The following is a 19,082-nucleotide window of genomic DNA, read 5'->3' as shown; positions in this document are numbered from 1 at the left end:
AGAACATCACTCACTCCTGTTACACAGCAGTATAATTTCTGGCTCCAGATCTAGACCCACAGCTTCTTACAGCCAGCTGGGTTTTCTACTTGCCATTGAGAGTATCACCCAAAATCAGATGGAAGTGAAATAATTTATTCAGGTAAAGGCAAACTGAGGACAGGAAGAAGTGCATTCAGCCTGTCTGTAGCTCTTAAAAGTACTCCTCTCCATTGCATTGTGTGTTCAGGTCTTGAAGAACAGTTTACCTGAGCTACTGTTTCTATTCTTAAGAGTGTTCTACAGGTTAGAGCAGGAGCAGTAACAGCTGTAGAAGCATAGGAGCAGACCAGCAGCTCTTAACAGGTCATCTTATTCCAACATGACCTGTTGTCACTTTAGCTGTCTCAGGTGGCCAGTGGCATACTTGATGTGTAGGTTTGGCTTTGGTTTCTGTGATTTGATTCAAAGACCTGGCTGCTTAAAAGTAGCAATTAAAAACTTTAATAGATGGAGACAAGCTCTCAAAATGGAGACATTCCTTCAATGTCTTGTCCTTCTTGAAGGTCTCAAAATGACCTCTCTTAAATTTGGTCTGAACTGATACTTCTTCTGAAGGACATAATCTGAAATGTTCAGATTAGAATTTTACCTCCCTCTCTAATAATAATGTTTGTCTTCAAAACCAAGATTGAGCATGTATATTTTTATACTATTGTGCAACTAACTACACAAATGGCCCATGAAAAGGTGAAGTATTCACTGGGGTATAAAGTCCTGAGAGTATCTTTCTGACTTCTGAGGATTTGAGTCCATAGATGACTCTGTAGAAACATTACAAAAATCTTTATTGTTTTCTTTGACCTATATGAGCAGAGTGTTCAGTATCTGATATTTAATCAATCAAAACTCTGGCATCTCTCAATAGTTCTCTTCTGTTATCCCCTACTAGGTGCATGGAGGGAAACCCCAGCCTCACTGATTTCACTAGGAACGAGTAGCCATTTATATGCATATAGATATAAGAAAATATGGAAACAACTCACCTTAATATCATAATTGTTTGCTTTGTTGCATGCCTGGTTACATACATGATATTTAGGACAGGCACACTTCTTCCATGCTTTTGGCATAGTTCTGTCACTTGTGAGTGTCTCTTACCTTCCTTTTTTTTTTTTTTTTTTTTTTTTTTTTTAATATTGAACTGTGGTGTTTGCCGAGTCAAAACTTGTTCACAGCAGTGCCAGTAACCTGACTGTTCTAAGCAGCAGCTTCTGTGGTATCACTGCAGATATGGATACACAGAAAGTTTGTCTCTTCCATGTGTGTAGAAACTGCAGCTGTCTGGACTCATTAACCTGGCTTTAACCCAAACTAATGTTTTCTGCACTGAACTTAAAGTGCGTCAGTGGATCTTACTACTTCAGGTTTAGGGCTAAGCTGTTAGCAGCTTCTAGTTTAGCCAAATATCTGTCTGAGAATCGTAGAGTCTACAAAGAGAAAGCCTGTATCTGTCTGCAAAATACTGTGTAAGCATACTTAAAGATATGAAATTACCTCCTGTCTGATGTTAGTGACCTGCAGAAAAAGGAATGGTGCTATTCTCAGCTATGTTTTCCTTACATTTGTGTGCCTAAGTTGAATTCTTCATTACTATGTTATTCCCAGGCTTCTAGCAGTGAAGAGTATTATTCTTTATTGCAGTTTGCTTTTTTTTCCTTTTACCCCCTTTTATGTCTCTGGCAAATGCTTTTGTTGGTCTCCAATACAGTCTCCTTGGCATTATTTCTAATTAGTTGTTTGTTGTTATTTTAGTACTTGCATGAGATAATGTGGCATTTTGTTTGTCTCCTTTTCTGGGTGTTAGACTCGGAATAACTTTGAAAGCACTAGGCAGGAAGTGGAGAGACTCATGCAGAGAATGAAATCAGCCAACCAAGATTACAGACCACCAAGCCAATGGACAATGGAAGGCTATCTCTATGTGCAGGAGAAACGTAAGTAAAACAAGGAAGGTCGTGCTGTTGTTTGCCCCAGTGGTTGACTGGTACCAAGCTCTGCTCTGGCTGGGTGCCCTGCACCTTGCTGCAAACTCCCAGCATCCTGCTTTGGCTCCCTCTGCTTCCTGTACTTTCCCTGCCTAAACAGGACCTTTAGTTCAGCCATCAGGAGCACCTTGTACCAGAGACCGCCACTGACCCAGCCATCTTAAATGAACATGTGCTTAATGGAAATCAAAGATGTAAGAAAAGGTCATCTAAGTACCATCTTACCATAGTTAACCGCAGCCAGTTTTATCCTCAGTAGCACTGCAAATTTTAAGAACACGGTCTATATTTTAATTGATTAATAATCATAAAAGAAATCTGTGTTAAGTGGAAATTACACTGAGCCGTGCTAATGGGGGAGGGAGAAAAGGAGTGAAGAACCAGGCACATGCTGTGCTTCATTAAATAGTGAGAGGCCGGCTTGACATCTCTTACTGAAAAGAAATTTTTATTCTGAAGTAACAGGGTCTGTACTCACTGTGTAGCGGGAAAGGTACTAGTTGTATAATTCCTTGTCATGCAAGTTTACTTGCCTACAGCCCTTATCCTATAGGTTCTTGTCAAATTGTGAGCAACTGGGTTAAATGTTTGCTCTTCTTGAGAGTAAATTTTGTATATATTTATTACTGATATGCATCGTGGTAAATGTAGGGGTTTTTTTTAAATGGCACTAGGCCATAAATTGTTTTCTTTCAGATGGATGGCCAAGAGTAGCAAGTTTAAACTTAGAACACAGGTGTCTGGCTACAATTTTGTAATGAAAATAAGTGACTTCTTAACTCATCTAAAACTGCATTGAGAGTGCTCATCCATCTTATAATGTGCTAAAAGAGATAATGAATTGCCATCAGAGGAAAAATTTATTCCGAATAATTACAGGTTTTGTTCTGCTAAGTAAAAATAACTTAAAATATAGGAGTAGAAGAGCTAATTTTTGAGGGTACATAACCACTTGGATTTTCGATTCATGACTTTACTTTCTTCCAGAACACAGGCAATAGGAAAGCTTTCTCAAAGTCAGTGTAACAGACTGTTTAAATTTCCCCAGCTTGGATTCTGGATTGACAAACATCTGACTTACATAACTGATTCAGTCTCTCATATAACCACCACCTTGGTGGGTACATTGAGAAGGAAAAACCTGTGTATCTATAGTAAAACTACTAAGGTTTTTTCCCAGCATTTTTATTTAACGCTTCACATTAAAAAAAAAAAAAAAAAAAAAAACCAAAACCAAAACACCACAACCAAACACAACTAATTTTTTTCTTTAAAAATTAAAGTACCATTTTTTAAAGTTAGAGTTGTTTTCTTTTGTCTTGGTTCTAGACAGGACAGGTTAATTTTTGCAGTAGCCAGGAGTTGGGCATGACTAGGTCCTTACTCAACACCACCTCATCATTTTCTGCACATAGGGGAAGGGATCCTTTCTGGATCCTGAAGGTGGCAGAGAGAGTGCTCAGGTATTGTCAGGTGTCTCTGTGTGGTAAGCACTCACATGTGAATCATTTGCCTCTTGTACACTCTGGTATTAATATTATTGAAAACTCCTCAGGTCTGTTCTTGCCTTTTTCCTGCCTTGTTACCATAATAGAATGCTGCTACCCATCCAGTTGCCAAAGAAAGTCAGTCTGCTGGAACTTTGTTGGGCAAGATTATCAAGATGCAGTATTTGAAATTTATACTGGAACAACATGTTCAGATTGAAAAATAAGGAGTAGGCTGCATGTGGATGCTACTATATATCATTTTACTACACTAATTCCATCTATAATACTGGTAAAATGACAATTATTTTTGATACTATCTCTCTTTACTCTAGGACCTCTTGGATTTACATGGGTAAAACATTACTGCACTTACGACAAAGGAACAAAAACTTTTACAATGAGTATAGCTGAAATAAAATCTGGTGGAAAAGTGGTGAGTTACTGATACATGAACGCATATATGAGCTGTATATTCCTTCTTTTTTATTAAGCATTTAAGAACTGCTAAAAGAAAAAAATGCAAACAGATAAGGCTGATCTCATAGATGAAGCAGTGAATGTATCATATAGCATGGATAAATATTTAAGCAGTATTTCTTTTTAAAACATATTTAAATCACATTTTAAATAACTAATGTGGTTGTTATAAAGGTATATGAAATTTATCACATTTGCACAGAATCATAGAATGGATGAGGTTTGGAAGGGGGCTCTGGAGATCTCTAGTATAAACGCAATTCAGGGTCAACCAGAACAGGTTGGTGAAGTCTGTGTCCAGTCAGGTTTTAGATATCTCCAAGGTTGGAGCCTCTATGAGCAACCTGTTCCAGTGTTCAACCACCACAAAAAACTTTTTCTAAAGTTCAATTACTTTTTCTAAGTTCAAATACAAATTACTTGTGTTTGTGCCCGTCACCTCTCTCCCTTCTGCTGGACACCCCTGAGAAGAATCTGACTCAGTCTTCTTTCCTTCCCATGTGGTATTTGTAGATCAGTCACTGATGTGATCCCTCTTCCCCAGACCAAACAGTCCCAGCTCTCTCATATGACAAATCACAGGATTTTCAAGGTTGGAGGAGACCTTCAAGGTCATCTAGTCCAACCATCAGTGTAGCATCACCACAATCACCCCTAAACCATATCCCTATGTGCCACATCCATGTTCTTCTTGTACACTTTCAGAGATGGTGACTCTACTTGGTTAACTTATTTCAATGCCTAACCACTCTTCCAGTGAAAATTTTATTTTTAATATCTAATCTGAACCTCCCCTTGCACAACTTAAGGCTTCTCCCTCATATTCTTTCACTGCAAACATGGCAGAAGAGACTGACCCCCAACTCACAAAGCCTCCTTTCACATAGTTGTGCTCCAAGTCCGTAATCACCTTGGTAGCCATTAGCTGGACTTATTCTAGCACATCACTGCCTCTCTTGTACGAGGAAGCCCAGCACTGGGCATAGCATTCCAGGTATCCCTCACTAGTGCTGGATGGAGGGTGAGGATCTCTTTCCTCCACTTGCAGGCAGTACCCTGCCTGATGCATCCCAGGAGGCTGGTGGCCTTCTTTGCAGCAACATCACATTGCTGGCTCACGGTCACCTTGTTGTCCACCAGAACCTGAAATTCCTTTTCTGCCAAGCTGCTCTCTATCCTGTCAGCTTCATCCTGTCCTGGTACCTGCTATTCATGCTGAGCAGAATTGACCCCATGGGCATACCACTAGTGCCTGGCTGCAGCTGGAGTTCTGTCGTGAGCTCAGCAGTTCAGGCAGTGTCCAGTCCACCTCATCATCTCACCCATATTTCAACTGTGCTTGTCCATGAGGGTGTAGTAGGATGTAGTGTCAAAAGCATGGCTAAAGTTGAGATAAACATTAATTGTTCTTCCATCATACACTGAGCCATCCAACACATTGTAGAAGGCTATCCGGTTGATCTTGTGTGATTTTTCCTTTATTAAATTCATGCTGACTGCTTCCAGTCACTTTTCTGTCCTTAATATGTTTGGAAGTGCTTTCCGTGATTATTCACTTCATCACCTTCCCAGGGATAAGGTGATGCAGACTGCCCTATAGTTCATGTAAAATGATGCTTCAGGTTGCATCAGGGGAGGTAGGCATTACAGAAAATTTCTTCACCAAAAGGGTCGTCAAGCATTGAAACAGTCTGCCAGGGAAGTAATGGAGTCACCAACTCTGGAAGTATTTAAAAGATGTGTGTAGATGGTTTAGTTGTGACCTTTTCCAGCCTGAATGGTTCTGTGATTCTATAACTTTCTCCTTGCTCATTTTAAAGACCAGAGTGACATTTGCTTCCTGCCATTCCTCAGAATCCCCAGTTGTGTCAGCCTTGCCAAAATTATAGTGAGGTCTCATAATCATGGTGGCCAGAATTGGGAGTTAGTTAGCTTTATTCTTCAGAAATATTATATCTGCATGTAAGAGTTGGCAAAACTACATGACTTTCATCCTAACATGCATGCAATCAAGTTATATATATGCAGGTGTTCGTAAGATTTCAATTTAGGGAATTTTCTGAAATGTAAGGATTAAATAACAAATATAAGACAGAAAGCTATTAAATGTAGTCTTAATATACAGAAAAAATGTAAATATTCCTAAATAATTTTAATCCCTATGTTAAGACATGCTCTTTGGGCTGATCATGAAGTTAAATTTAACATGAAGCCAAGGTGTATAAGCATACTGCCTGTGCTAATTCCATTGTGTTGTTTTGTAGAATGGCCTTGTCACAAGCTCACCAGAAATGTTCAAGCTAAAATCTTGCATCAGGAGAAAGACAGATTCAATTGACAAACGTTTCTGTTTCGATATCGAAGTATTTGAAAGGTTTGTTTCCGTTGGGTTAACAATTTGAAAATAATTGCAACCGATAAATAATAATTACTCCTGTAATAGGAACATGTTTGCCAATATATTTGTATACAGACAAACTAGCTTTCAAGACTTAGTACTTCTTTGTTCTAACCTGGTTTTCTGGTTAAATTCACTACACAGAATGTATGTTGTCTTTACTACATGATGCTTGCATGCAGATACAGCATGGATTCTTATGGAACTTGTAGCAAAACTGACTGTCCTCTTTTAGAAACAGCTCATAAATATTCTTATAAATATTTTATAAATACTTGTTAATAAGTATACTCTTTACAAATATATATTACTGTCAGAAATGTGTGGTAGTACTTTTTATTTCCTTGAAAATTATGTCCACAAATTTTTTTCCACTTACTCCTGGATATTATATCAGATACATGAGAATAGATTTCCTGTATTTAAGATACAGGCATGCAATATTTGTAGAAGTATTTTTTCCTCTTGGGAATAAAGACAGATATTGAATTAATTTTTGTGTTAAAATATGATCAATAGACTGACTTTTGTAGTTATTCTCCTAAAAATTGTTTTATGACTGTTAGCAAACATTTAAAAAAACAGATGTGTTTTATACGTAGCTCAAAATTATTCTGTTATATCATAAGCTCTGAGATAACTTTCTCTAACTTCTGTCTGTCTTTTTTGTATTCACATCACTATGCATGTGGATTCTGATTTTGGATACTGTTTAAGAAAAACAGTAACTTCAGTGAATGTATGTGTTTTTGACAGACCTGGAATCATCACACTACAAGCTTTTTCAGAATCCAATCGAAAACTTTGGCTAGAAGCTATGGATGGAAAGGAACCAGTAAGGATATTTTTTAATTTTCATTTTACAGTTTTCTGGATCACATATTTCAGAAAGAAGCTAATATACATTTCAGATACTCTGTCACAATACCAACAAATAGAGTTATTTTCTTTGTGAGACACTAATGCAAGTATATAGTGAGGATAACTACAAAGTAGAAAAGTAGATCTATTAGTTTAAGCCTACATTTATATATGTAATTATCCTATGTTAGGATATTTAAAGTAATACTATTTTAAGTAACACGATAGCACATTGTCTAATTCATGGTTCAAGTAACATATGTGAAGTGGTTGTTATTACAGAGGTAAAGAACAGCCATCTTTTGGGCACTTTCATGGAATAAGCAATTAGTACCATCTCAAAAGGCATTGCAGAGAGCAGAAATACATGTTGAAAGCTACTGAGAGACAGGCTTGTCTGAGTTTTCTTCCCACTATTTGTATGCTCTTAAAATAGTCACTGAATGAGGCTGATGTCAGATCTGTATCTGATAGGAAAAGAATGGCTGATCCGTTTTATGACCTCGATGAGTGTTTTTACATGCTTCTTCTTTGCCTGGACCAGTACAGGAATTATAATCACAACCTGGTTTGAAATTTAACTCATCTGGACTCAGTAAATATGATTTCTGATGCATTAGTTACATTATGGTAGCACAGAGCTGTTAACCCAGCTGTGTGCTGGAGCAGTAAATGTCAAGAGATCGTGAAAGGCAAGGTTGGGATTTCCCTAGCAGCAATCTAGTACATAGCATGTTGCAACTCCTCACAAACCTGGCAATAAAGGACTTAAAGTACAAACATTGTTCTGTTGCATTGTTGTTGTTTGACTGGTTTTTGTTTTGGTTTTTTTTACAGATCTACACACTACCAGCCATTATTAGCAAGAAGGAAGAAAGTAAGTTCTTTATGATGAGTTGCCATATCTTTCTAGATTCCTGTAATGTTGGAGTTTGTTGGTAAAGCGTGGGAGAAAGAGATTATTTTATATTTTAGTTATATTGCTATGGAATAACTTTGGTGTGTTATCTAAACTTTCTCTGGCACAACTGGAGGCCATTTCCTCTTATCCTATTGCTTAAGAGAAGAGGCTGACCCCCCTGGATACACCCTCCTTTCAGGCAGCTGCAGAGAGTGATGAGGTCCCCCTGAGCCTCCTTTTCTCCAGGCTGAACACCCCCAGCTCCCTCAGCTGCTCCTCACAGCACTTGTGCTCCAGACCCTTCCCCAGCTCCGTTGCCCTTCCCTGGACACGCTCCAGCCCCTCCATGTCTTTCCTGCAGTGAGGGGCCCAGAGCTGAGCACAGGATTGGAGCTGTGGCCTCAGCAGTGCTGGGTACAGGGGGACGGTCACTGCCCTGCTCCTGCTGCCACACCAGGGCTGACCCAGGCCAGGATGGCATCGGCCTTCTTGGCCACCTGGGCACACCCTGGATCATCTTCAGCTGCTGTTGACCAGCACTCCCAGGTCTTTTAGACATCTTTCCAGCCACAACTGCCTGGGGTTGTTGTGACGCAAGTGCAGGACCGGGCACTTGGCCTTGTTGGACCTTATACAACTCACTTTGTCTATTACATCTTTTTAGTTTAAGGTGTATATGCACCTGTTAGACATACACTGAGTAACAAAATTAGTGTATTTAAAGGTACTATGAGTTTTATCTGTATAATTGTATTAACACTGTATTAACACATTGGTTATTATCATATTATATTGCACAAATATGTAAAATTAATTTAAATAATATATCTCAGAGAAAGAGATTTGTAAAATTTGGACATACATCTTCATTGGAGGTATATTTGATACTCTGAAAATATAAAATTTAAGCCATTATCTGTTCTTTTATATGGTGTTTATTTTAATGGTGACAAATATGCTGTTTTAAGATTTTTATTTAGATAGTTAGAGCAGTGGGTATTGAAGATGCAACATTAATGAGAAGTACAATCACTTGAAATAAGGTGATTAATTAAACTCAGTAACAAGGGTTGTTCTCCTACATTACCATTCTATGAGTGATTATGTGCATATGCAGGGAACGAAGAATATTGTTGTGTAAAAACAATGAATGTATCCTGTTCATAATGTAGGTCCTGGACTCTTGAAAGCATTTTGCTCAGCAGCTTTCAACTGTGTCTTTAGAGAGGCAACTGATTTCTGAGAAAGGCAGTAGAATATTGAGCTTCTAATAGTATAGAATGACTACAAAGTTGGGTTGTGAATGCTATGATGTATCTAAAAAGAACCTATTACAGAACAAGTATTATAATGTAATGGATAACTGTGTATTAGCCCTCCTTGGGCTAGAGCATGAGTATAGCTAAACAGAATATTTTGTATACTTATGTTGGAGAGTAATTACCCTTTTCTCTTTTTTTATAGTGTTCTTAAATGAAGCGGGTTTCAACTTCGTGAGGAAATGTATTCATGCTGTAGAAACAAGAGGTATATATTAAACCACAAAGAAGGTCTTAGATTGTTGTGACTTTTTCTAAAATCTGGCTTTTTTTAATTCTACATGTTTTACATCAGTGTGCTTTGAAGTGTATCCATTATTTGGGTTGGACTTTTCATATTTTATCTGGGTGCTTTGCACTCCAAATTGTTGTCTTCAGTTCCAACAACAATTCTTAACATATTTGAGATTTTTTAACTTTTTTCTGTAATTTCTTGTTGATTAGACAGCTTAACACACAATTGCACACATCTTTAGTCTTTCCTTTATGTGCTCTGACTTGACTTGTGTTTTGATACAACTGTAGGGAGTGTCAGCTCCCAGCTTTGGTTTCAGGTGTGAAATCAGAAGACCTAAAAGTGATGTTAACATTCGCTGCTGGTACATCTGGTTTTTTATAGAGTATAACCCCTATAATTTTATTCAGTAATGTTGTACATTGTTTTGTTTTGTTGTTTTGGGGTTTTTTTTATGTTCAGCAGCATTTAATGTTTAGCAACACTTTTTTGTTAGTGGGAATGTAAAAAATTGAAGTAATAATCACTTTACCGATGAGGTGGTATCTAACAACTCACAGTAAGTTTTAGATAGAGACTGTATCATCACCTGTAAAATGAGATAGCCTTTTCTTGAGTTGTCAGTGTGCAGATCTCTTCTAATCCAAATGTGGTCTCTCTGTGCAACTCTAAGCTCAACTTGAATTCAGTTTCTCAGCCAGCAATGTTATCATTGTTGAGTCACTGCTGAGTCAGAGCTTGCATTATTTTCTAGGGCAGTGAGGGTAAAAGAGAGTTTCAAAACAAAACACCTAAGTTATCTAAGATCAAATTTAGAAATGTTGTTTTCAAAGGAAAAGTAGACAATTTTTAAATGCTAAGGCTTGAAGTAGGGAGAATGGAAGACATTTAAACCCTGCTGATTTTAGAAAGCAGTTAAAAATAATAAAATAATCTTGACTGAGATAATCAAGTAAGTCTTCAGCTGTGCCAAGGGTAATATAGGTTGGATATTAGGAAAAAGTTTTTTACAGAAAAATTGATAAAGTGTTGGAATGGTCTGCCTGGGGAAATGGTGGAGTCACCATCCCTGGATGTGTTTAAAAGAAGACTGGATGTAGCACTCAGTACCATGGTTTAGTTGAGGTGTTAGGGCATGGGTTGGACTCAATGATCTTTAAGGTGTCTTCCAGCCTAGTGTTTCTATATTCTAAATACTGTATTCTGAATGTCACTCTTTAACATTATTTGTTATTATTATCTGTGCTATTAAAAAAGGCCTGGCAATTTTTACTGGCAACATAAATTGCCAATTGATGTGTTAGAACAGTATACAGTATATATTTTTGTTTTTGTGATTCATAAATGTCAATCATGTCTAATTTGAAAGGGAGGATGGTCTAAGCAAACACCGTAATTGCACAGTAATTCCACTGACATCTAGGCAATATAAACTTGTTCATGTAATGTGTTTTAAGACTGCTTTTGGGTCTTATTTCTCACTTTTCTTAGCCATCACCTTGTTGTTTGTTAATATGGGTAATTTCTGTGCAGAAGGGTTCTGTTAATGTAAAATTATGCTTAGTGTATAGTATAGTGTAGACTCAGTGGAATGAATTTGTTAATATCCCACAAGAGGTTGCAGTAGGGTAAAGCAGTACTTAAGAATGTAATGGTACAGTTTTCCATAAATACATTTAGATGTTTTGAAAATGTACACCAAGAATGCATCATATATTGAAATCATCATATTTTCATTATTTTAATTTTTTTCATCTACTTGTTTTCCCAATGTAGGTATTACAATCCTTGGGCTGTACAGAATAGGTGGTGTAAATTCCAAGGTGCAAAAGCTGATGAATACCATATTTTGTAAGTATCTGAAGTGAACTTGTGTCATTGTGCAGTGTGTATGCTGTGATCCCTTTTGCCTCAGCTGCTGTGCTCAGAAGAGTGTGTTGCAATATTCACAATTTTGTATGTGCCACTGAACTAAGTTTGCACTCTTAAAATGTGTGATTCATCTTCAGTTTCTTGTGTGCATTACTATTCACTTCTGCATGTAACACATGAGCAAATTACTAATAAAAATGCTTTTCTTCTTCTAACTTTAAAGTTCTATTTATTGATTTATATTTGTCTTGTTCCACAAATTCTCCAAAGTTTAGTTCCATAACACATCATGGAATGATGTGTTATGGATGTGTCACCTTAATAGACACTTGTTCCAGTCTTTCACTTCTCTTACTAATTGATCTCTCTGATGCTTGTGTTTGCATGTTTAAGACAACTGAATTAGTAATTCTCTGTGGACTTGGGCTTACTTAACACTTTGATACAGTGCATAGTTAATTTTTATGGTTACTAACTATGAGCACTGAATTTATTTATAATTTGACAGAGATGAAGCAGTTTAAATTGATCAGATTGGTGGTTAGTCTATCTGATAATTAGTTGAGCTAAATGGCTGATATAGTAGCTTCTGTTTGCTACCTTTCTAGTTAATGTGTAAGTCAAACTAACAAAATCCTAATTCAAATTTCTAACAGCCCCTAAATCACCTCCTGATATGGATATTGATATGGAAATTTGGGACAATAAGACAATAACAAGTGGACTAAAAAACTACCTCAGGTAAGTAAGATGACACACAGTTTTAGTATTCCTTTTCTGGTCCATTAATCTTTGGCTTGTTAATATTTCTTGGATACATTTCTTATATCCATTGCCATAGTCATAAATTAGTATTTTGTTATCCTGCTTAATATTCCTGTGATTATGTATAATAAAACATACTTTCAACCTTTTAGAGATAATCCTACCTTATATAGCCCTAAATTCAATCAATTGCATACTTTGATTTAAATTTTTTATGTTAACCACAAAGCATGTTGTGCTCAGTCTTTTCTTTGTGAATCCCTTAAGCTGTGTACCATAAATTTAATGACATTATGGTTGAATGAAAATCCCAGCAAAAGCATAGTTTTTTTATCTAATGTTCTTAATATCTTCACAAATAAAATACCCCTCCTGTCATTTCTACTGATAAGAGACATAATATTCAAAAATTATGGTAATTCTGAGATAACCCATTTGGATGTCAATATATAATGTCCAAAAAGAGACATAATAAAAAGTATGCAACCAGATGGTGGGTGTACTATGCCTTCTACAAATCCAGATTTCCTATACAAGTCACCTAACAAAGAGCAGCATCAGAAATCCCTATTAACCTGGAAAACATGCCTAGGATTTATAGCAAAATGCTCTTGTACATTTCATTGAAAAGACTGGCTTTGGTTGAAGAAATTTATAATACATCTTCAGAAGCCCAAGTCATTGTTGCTGCTGTGTTTGTGAAATTTGGACATGAGTGAGCAAGCAGTAGCTGTGTGTTTGTGTCTGTAAGGCAGCTCACAGTCTGCCTTTCAAAGGATGTCTCTTTTAAGATCTCTCAGATCAGAATTTCAGTCCCAAATTTCATCATATTTTTGCCTTTTCTTGGGCAAAGTTTGCTTCTGCAGCCCGTTATACTGTGTTTGCAGCTGTATTTATTCCTCTCCTACAACATGGAAGACAGGAAACATTGAGGCTCTGTGATGAAGTGACATTTTCCTTATTAACTTACATGGTGACACCAGATTCAATTCAAATTGATTTTCAGTGTACATTACAAAGTTTTATACTACTTGTAATCAGTCATCACTGAATTGGATTTCCTAGGACCAATAGAGAATTGTGCAGATGTTGAGGGCTATCATAATCACACTCATAGAAGTTAGATTTTGAGTCTGTTTTAAATTTAAAATCTGTTTTTTTCACAACCAGGTGTCTTTCAGAACCACTCATGACTTTCAAGCTGCACAAAGATTTCATTGTTGCTGTTAGTAAGTAAAAAGTAAAATGATAAATACACTTTCATGAAAGTAGTATTTTTTCTAACCCCTAATCTCCTCAGTCACTATCTTTACTTTTCTTCTTGCTCTAATATGCAGCGATCCAGCCCTCAAAACAGAGAAGTCACACTAGATGAAGCTGTTCAGTGGTTTGTTCTGATCTTTTTAGTGGTTCTGCGTGACTGCCTTCTGCATGAAGTTTTGAACTCTCATTTAGATGTTTGTTTGTTTGTTTTATTTGTTTTATATAGGCTGATAATTCTTTTGTAACATTCATCCCTCTCATCTAGGGACCTTTATTTTCTTGGCTTGCCTTGAGAAATCAGAAAAGGCAATAGTGAACTCCTTTTCACAAATGGAGTAATTGGATCCAGATAAAATAGAGATCATTTTTCTAATGGCTTCAGTTTAGGATTTGAAGATATTTCTCCATTTTCTCTTGTCCTTTATAAGAATAAAAGACACAAAATAATTTTGTCTATTTTGATCTGTATTTCTTAGATTAAATTTTAGGCCTCACTGAAATGGCACATCAGGTCAATACTGCCATTAATTTGTTGGTTCCAGTATTGATAGTAATTGCTTTAGGCGAGTTCCTTGAAATACAGATTTCACAGTGTAATAAGTATAATCAAATTTTCCTCACCATTTGAAAGCTAATTTTGTTTGGCTCCTCTTAATGCATGTTTGTGTTAGCATACAGGCACTGATGCCATTTGTATTCACTTCTTAGCACATGTTCTGATTTATCAACAATTTGTTTTCTGTTTAATAGAGTCAGATGATCAGAACTACAGAGTTGAGGCAGTGCATGCACTTGTGCATAAATTACCAGAGAAGAACAGAGAGATGCTGGACATCCTTATTAAGCACTTGGTCAAGTAATTATTTTTTATTTTTCTCTTTGGTATTATTGTAAGATGTTATCATTACTGCTTTAAATTTGTCAGTGTTGCTTAATCTGTTCTCTGTGCTGAAACAATCACACTTGAAATTACATTTGATTTCTAAAATGCTGTTCTCAAGTTAACTGGAATAATACTCCCTATAGAAACAGAATAAAAACATTAAGTGTTACCAAGATGGCAAACTATATTTATAAAATAAACCTAGTCAATGTTTTCATTCATGCTTTTAGTACAGGACTTGTAACCAATTAAATAGAAGAAACATCTAACACTATGCCAAGGATAATGGAAAACTGGTTTGAATCTGTCTCAAAGTCCCAGAGTGTTTCAGGAATGAGACAGATTAAAAGGAGATAGAATGAGATAGATGATATGATAATTCCTGTTCTTTGTGTTTGATCTTATTTTTCTCTTTAGCAAGTCTGAAGTGTAGTATCACTTGAAAGCACTAATTTGTATTATTATTTATATTTTTGATATCTACATAGATGTCCAACTTTTGAATCTCCATTAATATTCCCTTGATTTTTAATTGTCAGATGGAAAACATTTTGCATTTCTTGAAATTGGTTACCTTTTGTCTTCGCAGAATTACACTTGGCATGTGCTGTGAAATAAAAAAAAGACGGGTATTTATTCTCTTAAGTGTCTGTACATCTTCGGTTAGTTTTTGCTGGTATTAGCTCAGTACTTTTGAGTATGTATTATTCTTTCTGATTTAGGATGCTATATAGTTCATTTATCAGTCATCCGGCAATGTGAATAGTGAAACAGTAGTTGTACAGATAAGGCTCACACGACTCAGGCATTTAGAGGACATGAGAAGAGTCCATGTTGTGTTCATTCAGTTCACTACATCACAGATGTTTTGCTTTCTTGATCACACCGTGAGCTACAGCCTGCAGTAAGCTGTCTACAGTGGAACCTAATGTAGTTTTTCTTCCTGCTATAGAAATGAGAACTTTGAATATTTCTTTGACAAGAAATCATTTAGCCCTAAAAAAATGGTTTTAGCCCATTATGTCATTAGCTCCTGGAGAACTAGCATTATAGCAAGCTGCTGTAAATGCATTCATTGAAAAACCTGTTTAGGCAGACCTTGCCTCTCGTTATACTTGGGCTGACACAGAGAGCCAGATGGAAAAAAAGTTTCATAAGGTTCTTTACTCACAGAATTGTTTAATTAACTAAAAAATACAATACCTACTCCCTCAGAACCCTCAAAAATGCAAAAGTATTTAATGAAGGATTAACAATTTTGTAAAAGCTTCTGGTCTGGAAGCTGCAAAATTAGAGGAATATATAAGCATAGGAACTGACTTATTTTTTGGTGCAATTACTGTTAGGCAAGGATTACTTTCTTATTTTCATTTCTTTTCTCTTTATTCTCAATGTGATCTCAGATGCAATTCCAAAGAAAAGCATACCTGTAGTATTCCTTTATTTAATTGTTCTCTTTAACTTTCACTTTTCTCATCTTAGTTGTGATTCTCATTTCATATAGGTGTGATCTTAATTTTACACTGAATGCCTTCAGTACTTTTCTTTTCAACATAAAATTCACCCCTTCTAATTTCCATGTAATTTGCCAGCTGTTGTTTATGCTAGCAATTCTAATGAGACCAAATTTAAAATTAGTCTCTTGAGTGTATTAGCCATCTTCCTCCCTCATCTTTTTCCTACCACTGTGTGGAGATTTTTCAAAAAACAGATAAATGGCAGGTAAAGTGCCTAATTTTATGGAAATGGGAAAACTTGGGGGAAAAAAAATCCGGCCTCCTTTTTTTGTCATTCTTTTGTTGAAGATCTAATTTCAAAGTGCATAATTCCTTCCCTACATTTCTTTTAGGTGTTCAGTTCCTTTATAAATGCTTTTGCAGCAAAGTGAAAATACTGTATCTCTGGGTTATAAAATAAGGATAATGTTATTTTTTTTCTTGGTTTAATTCTTTACATCTTTGCCTAGCTTGACTTTTGTGTTACCATACAAATTTAAATAGGATCAGATGTTGGATGTAGATCATACTAAAAACAAACAAAACTGGCAAAAAAGCACTTAAGCATCCTAAAAAGCCTGCTAGAGAGAGGTGATACTGCATGGATACATAGTCAGTAGCTAGGCAAACTTGGCAAGTCTGGTGTTACTTTCACATGAGAAGCTCATTTTTTGGTTTTTAAACCTATCTAGACAAATTATGTCTGCTGTAAAGAATGAATCATTCTTTGGTATGATTTAACAATACAGTGCTTTTCTGTGGTAGGCAGTTGGGAATCTGCAGTCTGGCAGTATCACAAATTTACTGGTGATACATCAAATGAAGAGATTCAGAGGAGAAAGCAATGGCATTTCCATGAATGCCCTACAGATATCTGAAATGCATGATTACCTCAGCTGGTGTCTGTGCTGTAGCTCAGCACGAGTAGGAGTAGGTCAGGGGAAAGTGGCTATCAAAGTGATCCATTTACAGCCCTGGGTTCTTTTTCTTTTGCAAGAAATTGAGCCTTTGAAATGCATTGTAGAAAGCTCTTTCCTGCTGCAATGTTATTGAATTTGCCATTTCTTTTATTAACCAAGCTCCCAAATTTGTAACCAAGGAAACCCAAACACCAGAGAAACACTACCTTCTCTCTTATGCTATAAGATTGTAGTATTTGCATAACAGACTTCTACAGTTACTGTGCAGCACACAGCAGAGTAACATTGCACAGGGAGGGTTTTTTTAAGTTTTTTTATAGCATATCTAGAGCTGAGTTATTCAACATTCTAGTTTCATTAAAATACTAGTGGACTTCCCAAAAGACCCTTAGTCATCTAAGATAAACTTAAGATCTGTTTCAGAGAAAGTTAGATTAAGCTAAAAATGTGCTTTAACAGTGGAGTAATTTTCATGATATGGCTTCCAAATAATGATCTCTGCCAGTGTGTCTGTCTGAGGTAATATTTTGGAAAATTTTGAGATAACTTACTGAAGCAATATAAGAAATATGTAAGAAGATAGGCATTTGTTTTCCTGCAGTTTATAAATGTGCAGCCTCCTATATTAAACCCTTTTCCCTATTTCTCCTACTGCTTGATGTAAATGGGGTGCTAAAATCTTCCTGTCCCAAATATTAAGGGAATGTTTTATAGATTTTACTATTTCTTAATTTTAAAAGTTGCAAGCGTTATTAATTGCGTAGGAAATGGCTAAAAATGCTCAGCTTGACCATAGTAGCAGATGGCTGTGAGAAGGAAGAGGAAAATGGGAACCAGTGCCTCATTAATAAGTTAATTTGGTAACAGTTTCTATAAGATTAGGCATTAAGGTGATTTTAAAATCCTGACTTGGCATAATATTACTCAGACATGAGGAAATAGGACAGGTATGACTGGGGAATCACCGGCAGATGTTTCAAAAGATCTATGATGATACAGTTTGGCAAAACTTAGTAGTAAGAAGATAAATGGATCATTGAGTATTACTGATTGAAATTTAACTATCTGATAAGTTATTGCGAAAACTAAGCTTTTAAATTCTACATTAAAAAGAAAAGCAGAAAAGGTAAAGTGTGTGATAACAGAATATACGGAAATAAAAGCTTAATATATTTTAAGCCAGATGTCATTATGATCATCTAATGTTATCTATCACACAGAAACAATAATTTCACTTAATCTCTTAATCCTGTGTTTTCATCAAATTGATAAAGAGATCCTATTGCAAATTAAGTGTTTTCAGTAACTAAGCTTCATTCCTTTACATGAACACTAAGGTATATGGTAGATCTCTGTTACCACACAGCACCAGTCAGATGTAAGAACCTGTATAATCATTTGAGAGAGACAGTGCTTGCCCTAAGACTTCTAAACTGAGGTGTTCTCAATCTCTCTGTGTAGAACTCCAAATACAGCCTTTCCCTGTCAGGTATATCAGGAACTGAAATACTACTCTAGGAAGACATACTGATTATTCATTAAGTTATTGCATGATAGGAGCCTTAATGGAAACATAGTTGTTGTACTACATTGTATTTTGATTCTAATATAAGTGGAAGCTTTAAAAATGTATTTTAAAGAGAGGCATGAACTTGAGATCTTGTAAAAGTAGTAGTCTTAGCAAGTTTTTGCCTGTTAAAATTATAGTTTAGCACAGCAATTAAATCACATATTGTTTGTGTTCATTTAAAGGGTATCATTGCACAGTCAACAAAATCTAATGACTGTATCCAACCTTGGTGTTATCTTTGGACCAACTCTGATGAGAGCACAAGAAGAAACCGTGGCTGCTATGATGAACATTAAGTTTCAGAATATCGTCGTTGAAATTCTGATAGAGCATTATGAAAAGGTAGAAAGAAATTATGCTTTTTTATGAAGTGGAACTAAGATCTCATTTTCATTACCATCATTAGGTCTTTAAGAATAAAGAGTCCAAAATGTGTAGAAGGTCATTAATAGAAATAATACCTTCTTCCCACTCCATGCTGTGGATTTCTATTCCTAGCAATTTTTCATGGCTGTGCAAGGTACAGATCCAAGACGTAATTTTCTATGTTTTGAAGGCATTGCTCTGAATCTTCAGTTGCTTTCTAAATGTTGCTTCCTGAATCT

At 36.1% G+C, this 19,082-nt stretch overlaps 1 protein-coding gene across 1 annotated transcript in view; it reads left to right on the top strand.

Annotated features, from left to right (window-relative positions):
* ARHGAP42 (Rho GTPase activating protein 42) overlaps positions 1-19,082 on the top strand; it is a 142,535-nt gene that overhangs the window by 106,575 nt on the left and 16,878 nt on the right. Inside the window, exons 8-18 of the mRNA XM_064409450.1 lie at positions 1,847-1,976; positions 3,850-3,950; positions 6,259-6,368; positions 7,149-7,227; positions 8,091-8,130; positions 9,619-9,681; positions 11,485-11,559; positions 12,237-12,321; positions 13,516-13,574; positions 14,359-14,464; positions 18,660-18,819. Coding sequence (XP_064265520.1) covers positions 1,847-1,976; positions 3,850-3,950; positions 6,259-6,368; positions 7,149-7,227; positions 8,091-8,130; positions 9,619-9,681; positions 11,485-11,559; positions 12,237-12,321; positions 13,516-13,574; positions 14,359-14,464; positions 18,660-18,819 — 1,008 coding nt within the window. The remainder of the gene's footprint in view (positions 1-1,846; positions 1,977-3,849; positions 3,951-6,258; positions 6,369-7,148; positions 7,228-8,090; positions 8,131-9,618; positions 9,682-11,484; positions 11,560-12,236; positions 12,322-13,515; positions 13,575-14,358; positions 14,465-18,659; positions 18,820-19,082) is intronic.

The sequence above is a fragment of the Passer domesticus genome, chromosome 2 (genome assembly GCF_036417665.1).
Source record: "Passer domesticus isolate bPasDom1 chromosome 2, bPasDom1.hap1, whole genome shotgun sequence".
NCBI classification, from domain to species: Eukaryota; Metazoa; Chordata; class Aves; order Passeriformes; family Passeridae; genus Passer; species Passer domesticus.
The sequence above is the reverse complement of the archived record's forward strand: the minus strand, read 5'-3'. Positions and strand labels throughout refer to the sequence as shown.